General features: G+C 39.9%; 6 protein-coding genes across 6 annotated transcripts; 4 read left to right on the top strand and 2 right to left on the bottom strand.

Annotated features, from left to right (window-relative positions):
* Positions 1-702: 702 nt before the first annotated feature.
* RO3G_00795 (uncharacterized protein) lies at positions 703-1,878 on the top strand (the record flags this gene model as incomplete). The annotated part of the gene is made up of 1 exon (XM_067655386.1): positions 703-1,878. The coding sequence occupies one exon, from the start codon at positions 703-705 to the stop codon at positions 1,876-1,878; it is 1,176 nt and encodes a 391-aa protein (XP_067511487.1).
* Positions 1,879-2,390: 512 nt separating this feature from the next.
* Positions 2,391-5,226, top strand: RO3G_00794 (uncharacterized protein; the record flags this gene model as incomplete). The annotated part of the gene is made up of 2 exons (XM_067655385.1): positions 2,391-4,919; positions 4,966-5,226. 2 exons carry the CDS (start codon positions 2,391-2,393, stop codon positions 5,224-5,226), a joined length of 2,790 nt encoding a protein of 929 aa, XP_067511486.1.
* Positions 5,227-5,927: 701 nt separating this feature from the next.
* On the bottom strand, positions 5,928-8,123 carry RO3G_00793 (uncharacterized protein; the record flags this gene model as incomplete). Its single annotated transcript, XM_067655384.1, has 1 exon — positions 5,928-8,123. One exon carries the CDS (start codon positions 8,121-8,123, stop codon positions 5,928-5,930), a length of 2,196 nt encoding a protein of 731 aa, XP_067511485.1.
* A 1,974-nt stretch (positions 8,124-10,097) lies between these two features.
* Positions 10,098-11,006, bottom strand: RO3G_00792 (uncharacterized protein; the record flags this gene model as incomplete). The annotated part of the gene is made up of 1 exon (XM_067655383.1): positions 10,098-11,006. The coding sequence occupies one exon, from the start codon at positions 11,004-11,006 to the stop codon at positions 10,098-10,100; it is 909 nt and encodes a 302-aa protein (XP_067511484.1).
* A 582-nt stretch (positions 11,007-11,588) lies between these two features.
* Positions 11,589-12,799, top strand: RO3G_00791 (uncharacterized protein; the record flags this gene model as incomplete). The annotated part of the gene is made up of 4 exons (XM_067655382.1): positions 11,589-11,613; positions 11,791-11,916; positions 12,021-12,715; positions 12,797-12,799. The coding sequence occupies 4 exons, from the start codon at positions 11,589-11,591 to the stop codon at positions 12,797-12,799; spliced, it is 849 nt and encodes a 282-aa protein (XP_067511483.1).
* A 1,846-nt stretch (positions 12,800-14,645) lies between these two features.
* Positions 14,646-15,473, top strand: RO3G_00790 (uncharacterized protein; the record flags this gene model as incomplete). Its single annotated transcript, XM_067655381.1, has 2 exons — positions 14,646-14,822; positions 14,916-15,473. The coding sequence occupies 2 exons, from the start codon at positions 14,646-14,648 to the stop codon at positions 15,471-15,473; spliced, it is 735 nt and encodes a 244-aa protein (XP_067511482.1).
* Positions 15,474-15,828: the final 355 nt, after the last annotated feature.

The raw sequence follows: 15,828 nt of genomic DNA, 5'->3' as shown, positions 1-15,828 counted from the left end.
TAGATTTGAATCTAAATTGAACGTACCTTCAACTGTTGCGGTGATAGTGCATTTTTTACAATGCCTTTCATATTTATGTCTTTTGAGGGTGTCATTTGTATTGAAGTTTTCTTCACAATCGGTGCATGTTAACATTTTGGGAGATCCAACCAAGCAACAAAATAAAAAGGACCCGACCAAGCAAAAAAAAAGGACCCGACCACACAAAAAAAAAGGATCCGACCAAGCAAAAAAAAAGGATCCGACCACGCAAAAAAAGGACCCGACCAAGCAAAAAAATAAAAAGGATCCGACCACGCAAAAAAAAAGGACCCGACCACGCAAAAGCACAACTCAGTGTAAAAATTTGGATGTGGAAGAACTCGTTTGATAACTGTTTGAATCATATTTCAAATGTTTTTGTTTAAAATAAAGTGTGAAATGACCCTCTCACAATCCACGAATTGAACTTCAAACAACCAGTGAATTTTTTTGGTAAGACCCCCAATATTTATTTGAAAGCCCGTACTTTTTTTCGCAAAATCCTCACATTGAGAATGGAACGACTGTATACAGAACAAGGGGGGGCTCTTTTTCCGCTTTCCATCACTTTCCATAGCTTTTTGCCTTATTTGGAAAGCGATAATACTTTAATACAAATAAACAGCATTGACAATAAAAATAAATACAACGACAAACACATATAATACAGAAACCACTACTATGGCTCCTGTTAGTAGAGGCCGTAAAGCTTCAAAGCCTATTCTTTCTAACGAACAAATACAAATCTTAACTGCACAGTTTAATACTCAACGTCGACGACTTGTATGCACCAACTGTAAAGAAACTAACTCCTTTCATCGCAATGGATCCATAGCTGGTGACCCTCCTCAACCTTGTTTTGTTTGCAAATCCTGTGGTAAAACATACAGTGCACCAACCATGGCTGAGATCTGCGAATTGGCATCCACTACAACAATGCTATCTCAACCCCTATCCCTTGACGCTATGATGGAAACTTCTAACACTCAAGACGATAACCCAGAGGCTATGCCTGTTTCTACAACAACAGCAACTGATATTGCTAGTCTTCAAGCAACGATTGAACGATTCTGTGCCGAACTCAAGCAAACGCAAGCTGAACTTAAGCAAGCACGTACTGAAATAGACATGCTTCGCAACCAACGTACTCAAAATCTGAACCAATCAACAATTGAGACCCACGATACTCAGTTTCCCTCTTTACCGTCAACTGCCCAGTCACTTCCTCCTTGGAAAGATACAGCCCGCCTCAACAGTATTAAACAATCAATGCTTGAAAAACGCCAACAACGCCGTATTCAACGACAGGAAAATGCCGCTCGCTTTTTACAACCTCCGTCTGAAAACCAAGGCTTTCAATATATTTATATTCCTACCAAAGCCCGAGTTCCCATCGGACAATTACGAAACCGTCTCCGTAGACTGGACATCAATAACAGCAGAATCTTGGACATTAATTATCCCACAAGAAATATTGTTGCCCTCTTAGTCCATAATGACTATGCACCTGAACTTAAAGCACATCTCCAAAAATTCAAAGTGACTGTAAATGAGAACTTCAACCCATGCGACGGATCTATCCTTATGGATCCTAAATATGAACAGAACACTAAAGAAGAGCGTGACTCCCTGGCTTTTATGCATCACTGTGATCACATGAAGCGAGCTATTAACTATATTCGTGTTCCAGTTAAAACTGCAGTAGCGCGCTATTTTTACAATCAAGGCTGGATCGACAAACAAACATTTACCGAAACACTTACAACTACTGGATCTAAACCAACGGATGTCTTCTATGTCGATCAAGACGCAGATATGAACATCTCAGACCTCGATGACAATATCTCCCAATTATAATGAGTACAGTCTCAATCTCATTATTCAATGCCACTGGCCTGCCAAAACAAGCTATATCACCAATCCTTAAATTAGCTGAATCATCTTCTGTTTTACTAATTACTGAATCATGGCTACTCCCACCGAACAAATACCCTACATCATGGAAACAATTTCATACCTATGGTCAACCTATCCAATCATTCAAGCATCGAGGTAGTCTTGGAATTGCCCTACTAATCAACCCACTTACTAGCGCTACTGTTCAACACATCCCACACAAAAACCCGTTATTAGCTAAGTATACATTATCATTCATTATATCTAAGATACTAGTTCACTGTCTATATCTTCCTCCGTCTCTTTCACACACAGAGGTTTCCAATATTCTACAACAATTACCTTTAGAGTTCCCCAATACAACATCAACCATAGTTTGTGGCGATCTAAATGCACGAATGGGAATATATACTGGTGACACACTCTTTAATTATCGTGGACGGCTACTACATGATTGGATACAGTCAAACAATATGATTACATGGAATGAGCGTTTAAAATATGGACGTCCTACTTCTATTACATATCATGGCAACAGTATCATTGACTATTTTATCAGTACAACGGAACTCACCGAACCAAAGCTAGTTATACGGGATGATCTATCACTCGATTCCAATCATAAATTTATGACTCTATCCTTTCAAACTAATATTCCTGGTAGCAATCTTCTTCCTCCAAAGAGGCTCACATGGCATTTGGGAAAGCTAAAGGACGATAAAAAGGTGACTACATATCAACAGGTATTCACAAACCTTACTGCTGATTTGATTCCACACCCTCCACCTCTTTTGCCCGATAGAAGCTCTGCCATTAATTATATCGAGGATTTTAACTCTGCAATCTGTCAAGCCATATACCAATCTCTGGATCAAGTATGCGGAAAAAGCGACCAGCAAAAAGATGCCGAGTTACAAAAATTCTGGACAATTGAACTACAAGATACTTTTAACCTCAAAGAATACTATTACAGAAAATGGAGAAAAGCACAAGGGTTAAACCGCCTCAAATACTGGCTCCTACACCAGGAAACAAAAGCACTACTAAGAAGGATGGTACTACGACGACGAAGAGAAACATGGCATAATTTCTGCGAGAGAATGGAACAAGGAGAGTATACAAAATCTATTGCAAGATTTTGCAAAATACGTAAAAATAGAAACCTAAAACCCTCTTTTACTACTTTAGAAGGCCCCCAGCATGCTGCTAATTTAATGGCATCTCACCTAAATTCTATCTATGCTGGACACCTACTTCATGAAACTGAACCCAGGCTTCATATTCAACAAGATTGCTCTGCTACATCTGCTAGAGAAACCTGTCCTATTCTATTGGACGACATACTCTCATCAATCAAACAATTACCCTCCAAAAAAGCTCCAGGTTCTGACCATATCCGACAAGAAATGTTACTACCTATACAAGACCGTCTTTCACATCTATTACTCTTCTTATTCCAACTATGTTGGTCGTGGTCATATACACCAGAAGGCTGGAGAGTCGCCCAAGTAGTACCAATTTACAAAAAGGATGACCCTACCGAACCTAGCAACTATAGACCCATTAGTCTCACCTCCATATTTCGCAAAATACTGGAGCGCTGTTTATATCAATTCCTTGTTGACAATAGTCCTCCATTAGATCTAGCTCAAGGTGGGTTTCGTGAAGCCAGAGGATCGTTAAACCAAGCTTTATGTTTAGCTGAAATTTGCAATATTCTTCGCCGACACCATCGCGTTACCCCAGTTCTCGCTTTCTTAGACATTAAATCGGCATACGATACCGTAGACCGCAATTATATATGGCAGAAATTAGAGCACACAGCACCTACGGCTCTCCTATGTCTAATTCGAAACTTATTCGATGATGTCCAAATAGAAGTTTTGCTCAACAATGCCACCTCCACTCGATTTTCACCTGTCACGGGCGTCTTACAAGGATCTATACTCTCGCCCTTTCTTTATTCTATATATATTAATGACTTACCCAAGACACTACGCCCACAACCAATAGAAGAAGGCCTCTCTCCCGTCCAACTGCCCCCCCTCATGAATTGTCTTTTATATGCTGACGATGTGGTACTCATCGCTGATAAGAAACAGATGGTACACTTGCTGAAGAAGTGCGAAGATCACAGCCACAAACTTGGATATAGATGGAACCCAAAAAAATGCGTAATCTTAGATCCCACAGACCAACCACTAAAGTACACTCTTTACGGAGATGTTCTTGCAGCTCTACCTTCCTTCTCTTATCTTGGAATCCCATTTCGGCCAGGTGGATATCTCAACACTTTTGGCTTACTCAGCAATAATATCAACAAAGCACTAGCTATGATGAACCAACTATCGTCAATTGGTATTAACCCCAAAGGCTTTAGCCCACTTCTTGCTACTAGATTCTATACCCAGATAGTTCGTGCTCAATTAGAATATGGACTTGCAATAAATAAGATAACATCACTCCTAGCCAAGAAATTAGAAGATGCACAAAACATATGCCTACGCAGAATCTTTGGCGGCTCTAGTCGATCCTCTGTCAAAGTGATGCTGCATCTAACTAAGCTTCCTACAATGCAAGAACGCACTTATATATTGCAAGCCCAATTCTTGTTACGATCACTAACTCTACCGGACGATACTCTGCTTACCTGCCTATTACCTCATATACGTCGTTCGGACAGTCATTCATGTTGGTATAAGCTTTCCAAATCACCATTATGGGCACAATGCCTACCCCACCCAGAGCAATTAGACAAACGTACACTTAAAAAGATTCAACTACAGTTCCGGCAAGACAATCTCAACCAGGCGCGATCATCTCGACACTCTATACTTCTTTCTCAATGTCGCCCAACGATATCATTAGACCCCATCCTTTGGCTACCAATGACAAAAACAGAAAGAAATAGATGTGTACGCTGGCGTCTTGGCTGGCTACCAGGCGGCAAACTAGAACCCTGTCCAAGACATCCTATACAGATGCTTACAAAACAACATGCAGTAAGATGTCTCGATATGCACCACCGCTTACAAATGCCAGAAACAGTCCAAGATCCTCTATCGTTCCTTCTCAACAGATTACCAAACAGAATACCATGTTCATCTCACTCCGCCTCTCCATGGTTTATTCGTTGGCCGGTCATCTGTACTATACTTTATGAACTTGACTACCTATTCCATCATAAGGACCAACCGCCACCGCCATTTCAACCAGGGCAAAGATTCCTCGATTGGCTACCCTCTTCCCTTCACTAGTGACATTCACTTGTTTCCTTCACTCTCCCTCCCATATCTTTTTTACCCTTGATCCCCAAAGGGGTTTTTAGTTTCCATTAAACTTTTTATTGATCTGACCAGGGCGAAAACGATGCTATATTAGACATCATGCGCTCAAAATGGTCATTAATTTTATAAATAAAAACCAAATTTAAACGTATATCTTTAATTTATGGAAAATAGAAATTTCCAATTCCGTAAAGATCTCGGTTATCACACATATTAAGCAAATCATATAGAATTAAATGCGATTATAGAAATATCAAGCCACTACACCCTAACCATAGAAAAGTCTATCTAATGAATCACTGCCAATCTTGAAATATATAAATATAGCTCACTTTGTACATAGTTTTAATCTTTAGTCTTTATTATAATAAACTTTCAAACCGTAAGGGATTCTCACGTATTTTACAGTTTCTTTTTGTTTATAGAGGATATCTCTATTGAGAACTCCGGTTTATTTAAAGTCAAGCGAATATATTAAGATATAATAAAAGTAAAAATGGGTTTTTTTTTTTTTTTTTTTTTTTTTTTTTTGCTAATGTTGTTATTGTTGTCAAATGTCTTCATCAATGCGGATTTCGGCATCAATAAGGTGGTTGAGTTTCTGAGCTTGTAGGAAGACATTGTCACTGAGAAATGGAGTAGAGTGGAAGATGAACTGCCAACGAGCAGACCAGATAGCTTGTAGGACGCAGGCAACAATTTGACTAGATGAGAGAGAGGATACTAGGGAAATGCGAGGGTCGCGAAGAGGGAAGGTGACAAGGTAGTAACAGCAGCAGAGATATCAGAGAGGAAGTGGTGGATTGTATATTGCCAAGCATTGTCAATAAACAAAGTTGAAATTTTAATCCAAACTGGTTGTATTTTGTTGCAGATATAGAAAAAGTGAATAAGTGAGTTAGGTTCCTGCAAACAAAGGGGACAGAGAGGAGACAAGAATCGTTGTATGTTGCATAAGTGCAGGAAACTGGTGTGTGGGATTGAGTTGTGGACAATCTTGAACCACATAGTTCGGGACCGAAGTGGAATGTCCAAACGCCAGAAGGAGGACCATTTAGATGAGTTGAGTAAAAAGGAGGGAGCATGGGTAGTGGGTGGAGGTTGAGGTACTGGGCATGGGCACGAGAGGCGATTGTGTTTTTTGCTGGACAACAGTGTTTTGGATATTTTCGGTGAAGGAGAAAGCAGTTGGTTGGGGATATTGGGAACTGAATCGACGTTAAAGATGGATAAAATGAGTGTTGTGTGGTCAACAATGTTGTTGATGGTGGTGGGATTGTCGAAATGTGTTGCAGCAAAGGTTCGAAGTTGGATAATGTTGGAGGTGAGGAGGTTGATCACTTGTTTGGTTGTACGGGTGAAATGTTGAATTTCAGTGCGGGTGAAGGTGCGATATCGGAGACGGAGTGTTGAAGAGTCGAATATCATTATATGTGATCCCAGCATTTGGCGATAGGGCTTGAGGTGGCGGACTTGAGGGAGTGGAGGTGTACGGTTGATCAAAGGAGTGTGTGAAGGCAACAGAGGAGTAGCTTGTATTAAATATATAAGAGGAATAGTGAGGATGGTAGTAGGAGACAAGACGGCATCATCAAAAGCACGACAAATGAGGGAATCAAAGGCAGCAAAGAGGATTGAGAAACAATGAAGTGTTGTGGTCGAGAAGTGTTTGGATCTGAAGGCTGGGAATAGTAGCGAAGATGCGCTGGTAATTTGATAGTTTGGGTAAAGTTGAGGAGTCGTGCTTTTAAGCAAGTATAGACCGTAGATGACACTAGGGTAAAATACACTTGGAAAGAGAGAATCTACAGGACTGGAAGGAGAACAAGAGAGGATCATGGGAAGCAGCCATCGCCACTGCAGCGCTTGAATTTGGACCGCTGGATCAAGAGCACCAAGACCACCTTGAGACCGAGGAAGTGAGAGGGTCGCGAAGCTGATCTTAGGGAAAGAATTGGCATTTAGAAACCTGGAACCTAGACCTTGGAGTGTAGCTATTTGTTTTTTGGTGAGAGGTAATACCTGAAGTACATGCCATAATCTTGAGAAAATGAGACAATTAAGAACCGTAACACGACTGCGTATTGACAGATTTCTTTGTGAGTGGACTTGGCAAGACAGTGCAATTTTATTCGTTAGTTGATTGACGTATAAGGTGCGTTGGGCAGTGGATGAATAAACTGGGTAGCCGAGGTATATCAAAGAGTGCGTGGAGAGACGGTCATGCCAGGAATTAATGTTGTGGGAGACTAAAAATTGTTGCCAATTAGGAAGCGGATCACCATATAGAGAGAAAGCCTGTGTTTTGTTAAAATTGAGCTTAGCATTGGAAGCTGCATCATATATGTCCACTGCGTTCTTGAGGCGTACAAAGTCGGAAGGAGAGTGAAGAAATACTAGTACATCATCGGCATAAGCAAGTATCTTAACAGGAGGTGGAGGGCAGGCGTCATCCGATGGGGGTCGGGGGCTGTCATCGAGGTAACGAGTGTCTTGCAGTTGGCCGAATGAAAAGCCACTATAAAGGGGATCAGAAGAAATTAACCGCAAGAACGGATCGAAGGCGATATTGAAAAGCAGAAGACTAAGTGGATCACCCTGGCGAAGTCCACGTTGTGCTACAAAAGATGTAGTTAAGAAACCATTGATGTTGATACTGATATTGATAGAAAAGAATAATCCAATGATGGTGATAACTAGAGGTGGTGGAACTCCAAAACGGATCATGACTTGAGAAAGATAAGACGGATGGACACGATCGTACGCCTTTTCTTGATCAAGAAGAAGGCCAACAGCAGACGATTTTCGGATGGAAGCAGAAGTCATGACTTGGTGTAACAAACGACCATGCTCTCCAATAAATCGTTTGAGCATAAAACCCATTTGACAAGGAGAAATCCTATGAGAGAAGACGGACATTAGTCGACTATTCACGAGACGCGTAAAAGTTTTAACATCGGTATTGATTAAAGAAATGGGTCGCCAGCTTTTCAACAAAGTAAGACCACCTTTTTTGGGAGAAGAGCGGTACTAGTACAAAACCAAGATGAAGGGAAAACGCTTTGAAGCAGAGCTTTATTGTACAATTTCACAGTCAGTGGGGCAACCCCGGGGTGCTTGAAAACCAGCGAGAGAATCTCGTATGGAATGCCATTAATACCAGGGCTGCTTTTGCGAGGAGATCTGGAGGACGCTGAGACAAGCTCATGAATGGTAAATGGAGCCACGAGAGGTGGTATTGAATCGGACGGAGTGATGTCGCTGTCAGGGATAATGTCCAATAGAATGGAGACATCAGCATCACTAGTTGGATCTGACTGGTACAATTGTTGGTAGAATGTTTTGGCTGCATCTTGAAGGTCTACAGATGAAGTACAAAATTGACCAGTAATAGGTTATTGTAGACTGGAAATGTATTTTTGAGGAACACGAGTGGCAATGGATTGTTTGAGATAGCCTGCCGATGTCTCGCCATGTTCTCGCCAGTGCTTACTTGCTTTCAAAATTTGGTTGTTAGCAAAGTCTTTTTGTAGGTTACCTGTGAGGGCTTCAGTTTTGGCTAATTGGGTGTGTAGATTTCCGTTGGATTCTGCCGACGTTAACAGGCGGGTGCGTTTGTTTTGGAGGCGTGTAAGATGGGCTTGTCTCCAGGAAGCCTGTCGGCGGCCAAATGATCGGGCAACTCTTTTAACTTCGGATTTGACATCTTCCCACAAAGATTGGGTAGATTCGATAGGAGTACAGTGATATTTGTTAGTAAGGTCGACAGGAGGGAACAGACGAGAGGAACAGAACCAATTCAAAGATTGATATAAGGATTTCACAAAGTATGAATTACGTGCCAGATAGGGATTAGCGCGCCATGGGCCGTTGTCATGTTGACCACTACCAAAGCGAAGACGAACAGAAAGTAAGGCGTGATCGCTCCAAGGATTGTTGATGAATTCAATATTGGAAGTCTGAATACAGTCACGGATAGACTAAGAACCAAATATGTAGTCGAGGGTTGATGAACTAGAGCCACATTGAAAAGTTGGTAGAGGAGCATCAAGAGACGGATGCGTGAGTTCAGTAAAATTGGAGAGGAGGAATTCATGCCAATCTTTTTGAGCCGCAAGGAGTGGAGTCTGTGTAGGAAGGTTAGTATGGTTATGATAAAAGGAAGGGCTATAATTGAAGTCACCAGTTATTAGTAATCGATGGTTGAGGTGATAACATTGATTGAAATCAGTCGTATCTATGTCATCTATTGGGGGTCACTAATTAACGAAAAAATTGGCAGCTGCATGATGTTATAATAGTATTGACGGCGTGGCGATAATGAAGCTGGTGCGTAAATAGTTACGATGATAAAGGGTTCAAAAGTGTGATTCATGTGGGATACAGTACAAGCTATAAGTCTTTGATCTCTATCGACAAAGGCAGAGGATAAAACTAGTGAAGGATTCAAACTCACAATGCCGCAATAATGAGACCAGACAGAGGACTTGGCTTGGAATTTCATGTCAAGAATTTGTTGTTGTTCGAGGTCAGATGCATATGTTTCTTGGAGGGTGAGCAGATCCAGTGATTGTGATCGAAGGAAGCGGATGAATTCGGAACCGGTGGTGGGTTGGTTGGTTTTGATGAGGCTACGGCAATTAAGAGATCCAACATTAATGTTGACTTGTTTGTTTCTGGATGAAGGACTGTCGTATTGGTTTTCGGCGGGAGGAAAGGATCTAGATTCAGGGTCAGTAATAGGATAAGTTGTAGAATTAATAGAGTTGTTTAGATTTATATTAGTCATATTCTTATTCATATTGGGCATAATCATAAGTAAAAAAATGAATGTATGTTAGTTGGGCTCCCTATTGGGAGTCCTCTTCACCCAGCCGAACTGGGCGTTTACCCTTATTGCATAGGCGAAACACATGTCGAAGCTGGGGTGGGTTTGTTGTTCGATAGAGAGGTGGTAGTATTAGTGGTGATGGAGGCAGGAGTGGAGGTTTGGGGATTGAGAGATGAAAATTGTGACGGTGTGTCATATGCTGGGAGATTGATGTTCTCATCTGGCATATTGACATCATCATCGCGGCATACAACTTCCAAGTGGGCATTGTCTTGATCCTGCTCGTCCCGGATTTGCTCTAATTGATGAATGTGAATATCCTCAAATTCAGGTGTATCCTCTAGTTGAGTTTCCTCTACTGGAACGTCATTAACGGTGACAGGTACTGTTGTTATCGTGGTGGGACTTTGGCTAAGATGTTTCTGAGCTTTGTTGACTCGAGGAGTAGCAATGGCGCGGGTCGTGATGGTGGAGGTGAGTTCAATGTGACGGGATCGCTTGGCAGCTTCATGTTCAGAGGGAGATGCACGCGAGCACTGGATACTCAAGTGACCTTTAATTCCGCAAGTATAGCATGTGCGGTTTTCTTTTGGTCTTTCAGGGCATGAATCACGGTTATGGCCCATCTGTTTACAATAACGACAGTGCACAGGCATCTTATTCCAGGTGACGAGTATAGCAGTTTGGTTTTTGTAGTCAACCTTATAAGAAGGCTGCAATTGGTCATCAGATGAATCGGCGATGTCAACTAGCACATGTCCGTTTCCACGGAACCATTTGGAGGATGCATCGTCAAGATGTAGGACGATGTCAATAACCTTCCCGTATCTGAAGAAAATGTTCAGCAAGTTAATCTTTGTCTCCACTGGTGATTCCATAGGAATACCACTGAAGTTAAAACGAGTCAAAGAAGAGGAGAAAGTTCTGGTTGCAGGGAAGCTGATATCATTAAATACGATTGGCTTGCTCATGCTTGTTGACAGTAGTCATAAGAGGCTAGGCCAATCTCTTCAGACAGAGAATTACCATCCTCTTTATGTTGGACGGCAAATCCAATACCAAATGGAAATTTATCACGCAGAGCTGACAAGAAGTCTAGGTCCAGGTGACAGTGGGAGGAGGGGACAGTATATGTAACTGAGCAATCTGATGAACCAGTGATGTACGTCAATGGAGTGGAAGGTACAAGATTGTCATTAATAATAGAAATGTAAGTTGGGTCAGAAGTTGCTGATGCAGAGGGTCGACAATTGAGATTTAGAGTGACAGAATGATGTATCCATCATTCATAACTCGATATGAAAACAGTATTAATAAGATACATGTAAAATATATCCAATAGATAGGCTACAGGTTAATTCGGATAATCTTCATTAAGGATAAGATGCTGCGTAATTGCACAGTTAAATTATATTAAATCCAGGAACTAAATCACAGTCAGTCGCAGTCAATCATATACGAGCATTCTATGGCAAATATAACAATAGAAGAACACGTAACCCTTATCTATTTATTGTCAATTATGTCATACTCATTAATTATTAATACATGACATGAAATATTATCCGCGTATGAAAAGTATAAATAGAGTATAATTTTCTTATTAAATAAAACAATCTCTTCATCGAGTCTCGTCCTCTATTGTTTCTTTTATTCTCTTGAATAAATCACCAAATTATGTCAATATACTATTCAGGATCATATCCGATTCCTTTTACTAAAATAAAGGACTATAATCTTATGTATCCTTAACAGTTATTTCTCCAGAGAATTTTTTGCCAGTCGCAATCTTCAACAAATTCCCTGAGGTCAAAACTTCTTATAAGGTCGTCACCCCTGAAATTTTCAATGATAATACGTTGATATCAACTGTTGAAGCAAGTATTAAACAAATCTAGGGCCTGATGATCCATTTAGTATTACGAACCCAGCAGAACAATTGGATTTTCGTCACCCAAGTCGAAGCGTATTATCATGAAAAAAAGTTGACGATGTTGCTCAAGTCAGTCAGAAAGATAAGTACCCTGAAGTCCTCGAGATATCTATGAAAAAATGCCAAGAAGAAAAGTGCTCGTGGCATGAGCTATGGTTTAGATTTGGCAAGATCGAGATGGTAGCAACCCGCGGCTACTACGGAAAAGATGGTCAACTAGGTGCATTTCTCGGTGTGTCAGCGCCATCTCGTATAACACATGACATGCATTTTATTTTGTTTTCACCAGAGTTTCCAGCCGAAACAACCGCTTGCTTAAGAATGCTGAGAAACTATAGAAAAAAGGCAAGCCTCAACAAATGGTGTTTCAAATCCTCATTTTTCTGTTCAATGGGATTTGTAACACCCAATCAGTTACAATTACATGAACAAGAACCAGTTAATTACGCTTCTGTGTGCTCGCACCTTTTGAATTTAGCTGTAAATGACGAATTGGTTGGTACTGACTTCGATGAACTTAAAAAGTCATTGGCAAAATTTGAATTTTGTAGAAGCCTTGACTTCGAGAGTGAAGCAAAAGATGAAGACGTTTTGAAGAAGCTCGAGGCAATGAAGACCACAAAAAACCAAAAAGGACGAAAACTGTCCAAGGCAAAGTGTTTATTGATTGAAGTTATTCTCAATCATAACCTTCAACTTGATGAAAAAACACTGATGCTTCTTTACAGTGGTATAATATACCCAAAAGTAAAGAACATCAATAAAAAACGTGCAACAGTAATGGAAAATAAATTAAGTTTTCTATACATGTATATTTATCGAATTTAGTAAAACAGTATAGCTTGAATAAAATACAGAATTATATATCTGATTATAATGTAATACAAGAACATTTATATGTTTTTCATCCATATCTTTTAAGAACTTTATTGATAGCCAATTTGTAAGCCATTTGCTTATATTTGGAAGAAATTTATCTAATGAAACACGCTCAGGTATAAGCATCCGGTCATAATTTTTACCTCTATCAGCAGAAAAAATAAAAAAAATATCAGCCCCCACTGTACAGTACAGTACTTTTAGTTTTTAAAGAGCACAGAGCCCACCAAGGAAGTCACAGATCAATGTAAAGACGAGTGCAGTATATGGCCCGTAGGACTCAATGCGATTCATGCTTTTTTTTTTTACCTTCGACAAAATTTTATGAGGCAATTTCCTTTTCGAATTTTTTTTCAAGTATTGATGAGTCCTATCACTTCAGAAAATGAAAATACTTGTTGAAAAACTAAAGCATTCACCTGTCGGGTCTCATAGTAACAGGTCGTAATATTGATTTATCAAAATGGAGCTTTTGACAGTGGAGAGCAATTGCCCAAAGACAGATTCAAACGTCTAAAAGATTGACATGGTTTAAAGAAATAAGATAAAGTCAACGAAGCCATCAACAAAGGCTACTTATTCTGACTAATAGTTTTTGAGCTCAAAGTGCTTAACTAGTTTATTGAGAAGAGGTAAAAGTATAGAAGTGTGCGTTTTCCAGACTTTTTTTTTTTTTTAGCACATACCTTATTTTCTTTATTCTATAAAATGATGAACAACAACGAACAATCAAGCAGCCAAAGGACAACAGTTGTCAATCCAACTTTGCAACGCGTGATAGACAACAATGCTGCTATGCAGTATAGTAACCAGATGATTATTTCTCAAAGCATGGGCAGTCATCCAGTCAATACTACTAAAGCTTACTCAAAAAAGCAAGATAAATGGAGGACAAATATTCCAACTTGTTATTACTCAATATAAACACTCTTAGCAGCCGCGTATTGCTCAAAAATTTAGTGATAGTGAAGTTATTTGAGTTCACATTTTAAGAAAGAACAATAAAGGCACTTCTGCTTGTGGTAATTTGGTTAATACTATTATCATTATACACATGCATTTAACAAACATTATCTTTATAGCTAAGAGCTATCGAAGCCTACAGAAGTGAAATGAATCATAGTCTCTAACTAAGAATTATACCAATAATAACTTTTGTACAGATTACAAAATCTTAACTTTAAAATATGAATATTAAGTAAAGCCAAATAGAGTACCTTGATACGCTTCTTTATTCAAAATCTACTTATACCCTCTTTGAACTTGCGCGATGGCAAGGTATTTATATGTTTTCTAACTGTAACCATTGCATTATCTTCCCTTTCCTTTTTCCTTTTTGACTATCAAAAAGGTTTTTAGCACTCTTTTATCCACTCTTTGATCTGACCCGGGCAATTCAATCCCAGAAGTGATTATGTGCTCAATTGGGTTATTTTAAATTTCAAATAAAAAATATTCTTTAATCGTACCTATTTAAGTAATTTCCTATAATTTTTCCTTTTTTGGCAAGCAAATCAAAGACATTTTCATACCTTATTCAAGACTACATAATAATAACAAAACCACTGACAATTGTAAATGCCACCAACCAAAGGCCCTTAACAAAGTTTAACCATCTGCTCTATTTGAAGAGCAGCTAGCTGAACTAAACTCGCTTTTTACAAAGTATCGCAAAAACTTAACATGCCCAGCCTGCAAGGCTACCACTACCTTCCACCGACATGGAGCTTCTTCGCGCGATCCTACCCAACCACAATTTACGTGCACTAGTTGCAGTAAATACGTTAAGGCGCATTCCATGTATCAACTCGTCCAACTTGCAGCTACTTTTGACGACCAATCCTCTCAACAACCTGACGACATGGACCTCGTATCGAATAATCTAGAAGAATCAACCGATATCGTGCCACCAACCTCACAGTCACCAACAACCCTTGAGGAACCTCATTCAGTTGTCCAACAATTACAAAAGACTGTCAAGTTCCTGACCGCTGAACTCGCTAAGGCCCACCTTGCAATTCAAAACCTACAAAATTAACTCCAAACAATTGCACCTCACGCATCACAGAGACCTACCCACACTGACGTAACAAGTTTTCCTACCGTTACAGAATCCTCAACCAACAACAAGATCCAATTCCCAGATGCTCCTTGGCATAACCCGGCAAAAGTTGATGCCATTAAACAATTTTTACTCCGTCAACGAGAACTTTGTCGTGCTCAACGGGAAGCAGCTGCTGCCCGCTTCTTCCAACCACCTTCACCCAACCAAGGTTTCAAATATTTATACATCCCAACTAAAGCTCGTATTCCTGTTGGTACTCTTCATACTATGTTTCGTCGCATCGGTGTCAATAATGCACGTCTCCTAGACATTCATTACCCAACTCGTAACACTGCGGCCATTCTAATCCACAATGACTTTGAAACCAAATTCACTGAACTGTTGAAAAACATCGCATTACATTCAATGAGAACTTTGATCCCAATAATGGTTCAATCCTTGAAGATCCTAAGCTTAAATCACTCGCCGATTCTGAGCGTGATGAACTCGCTAAGCAACACCAAATTACAAGACTTGAACGTGCCGTACAACACACCCGTGTTCCGATCAAATACGCTGTAGCTCGCTTCTTTTATGAAAAACAGAGGATCTCTAAAAAATTCTACAATTCTCTAACCTCTGATCGTTACCCTCAAGTTTCAAACATTTTTACCCAGACAACATCTCCACTTGAGATCAGCCCCAACTCCGCTAACTTAGACAATTCCAGCAAAATAATTACAGACGATGACTTCGACATGTCTGATGATCAAGGAAGTCAAACCACCAACCTCTAACCTAATGGATCTTCTCAAAATCACATTATTTAATGCAACTGGAATGCTCAAACAATCTATTTCTCCAATTCTAGAACTGTCTCAAGACTCTGATCTACTTTTTCTCACAGAAACTTGGTTACTCTCACCAACAAGGTACA

Source organism: Rhizopus delemar, genomic scaffold, assembly GCF_000149305.1.
Source record: "Rhizopus delemar RA 99-880 supercont3.1 genomic scaffold, whole genome shotgun sequence".
NCBI lineage: Eukaryota > Fungi > Mucoromycota > Mucoromycetes > Mucorales > Rhizopodaceae > Rhizopus > Rhizopus delemar.
This window is presented reverse-complemented; position numbering and strand designations above follow the sequence as displayed.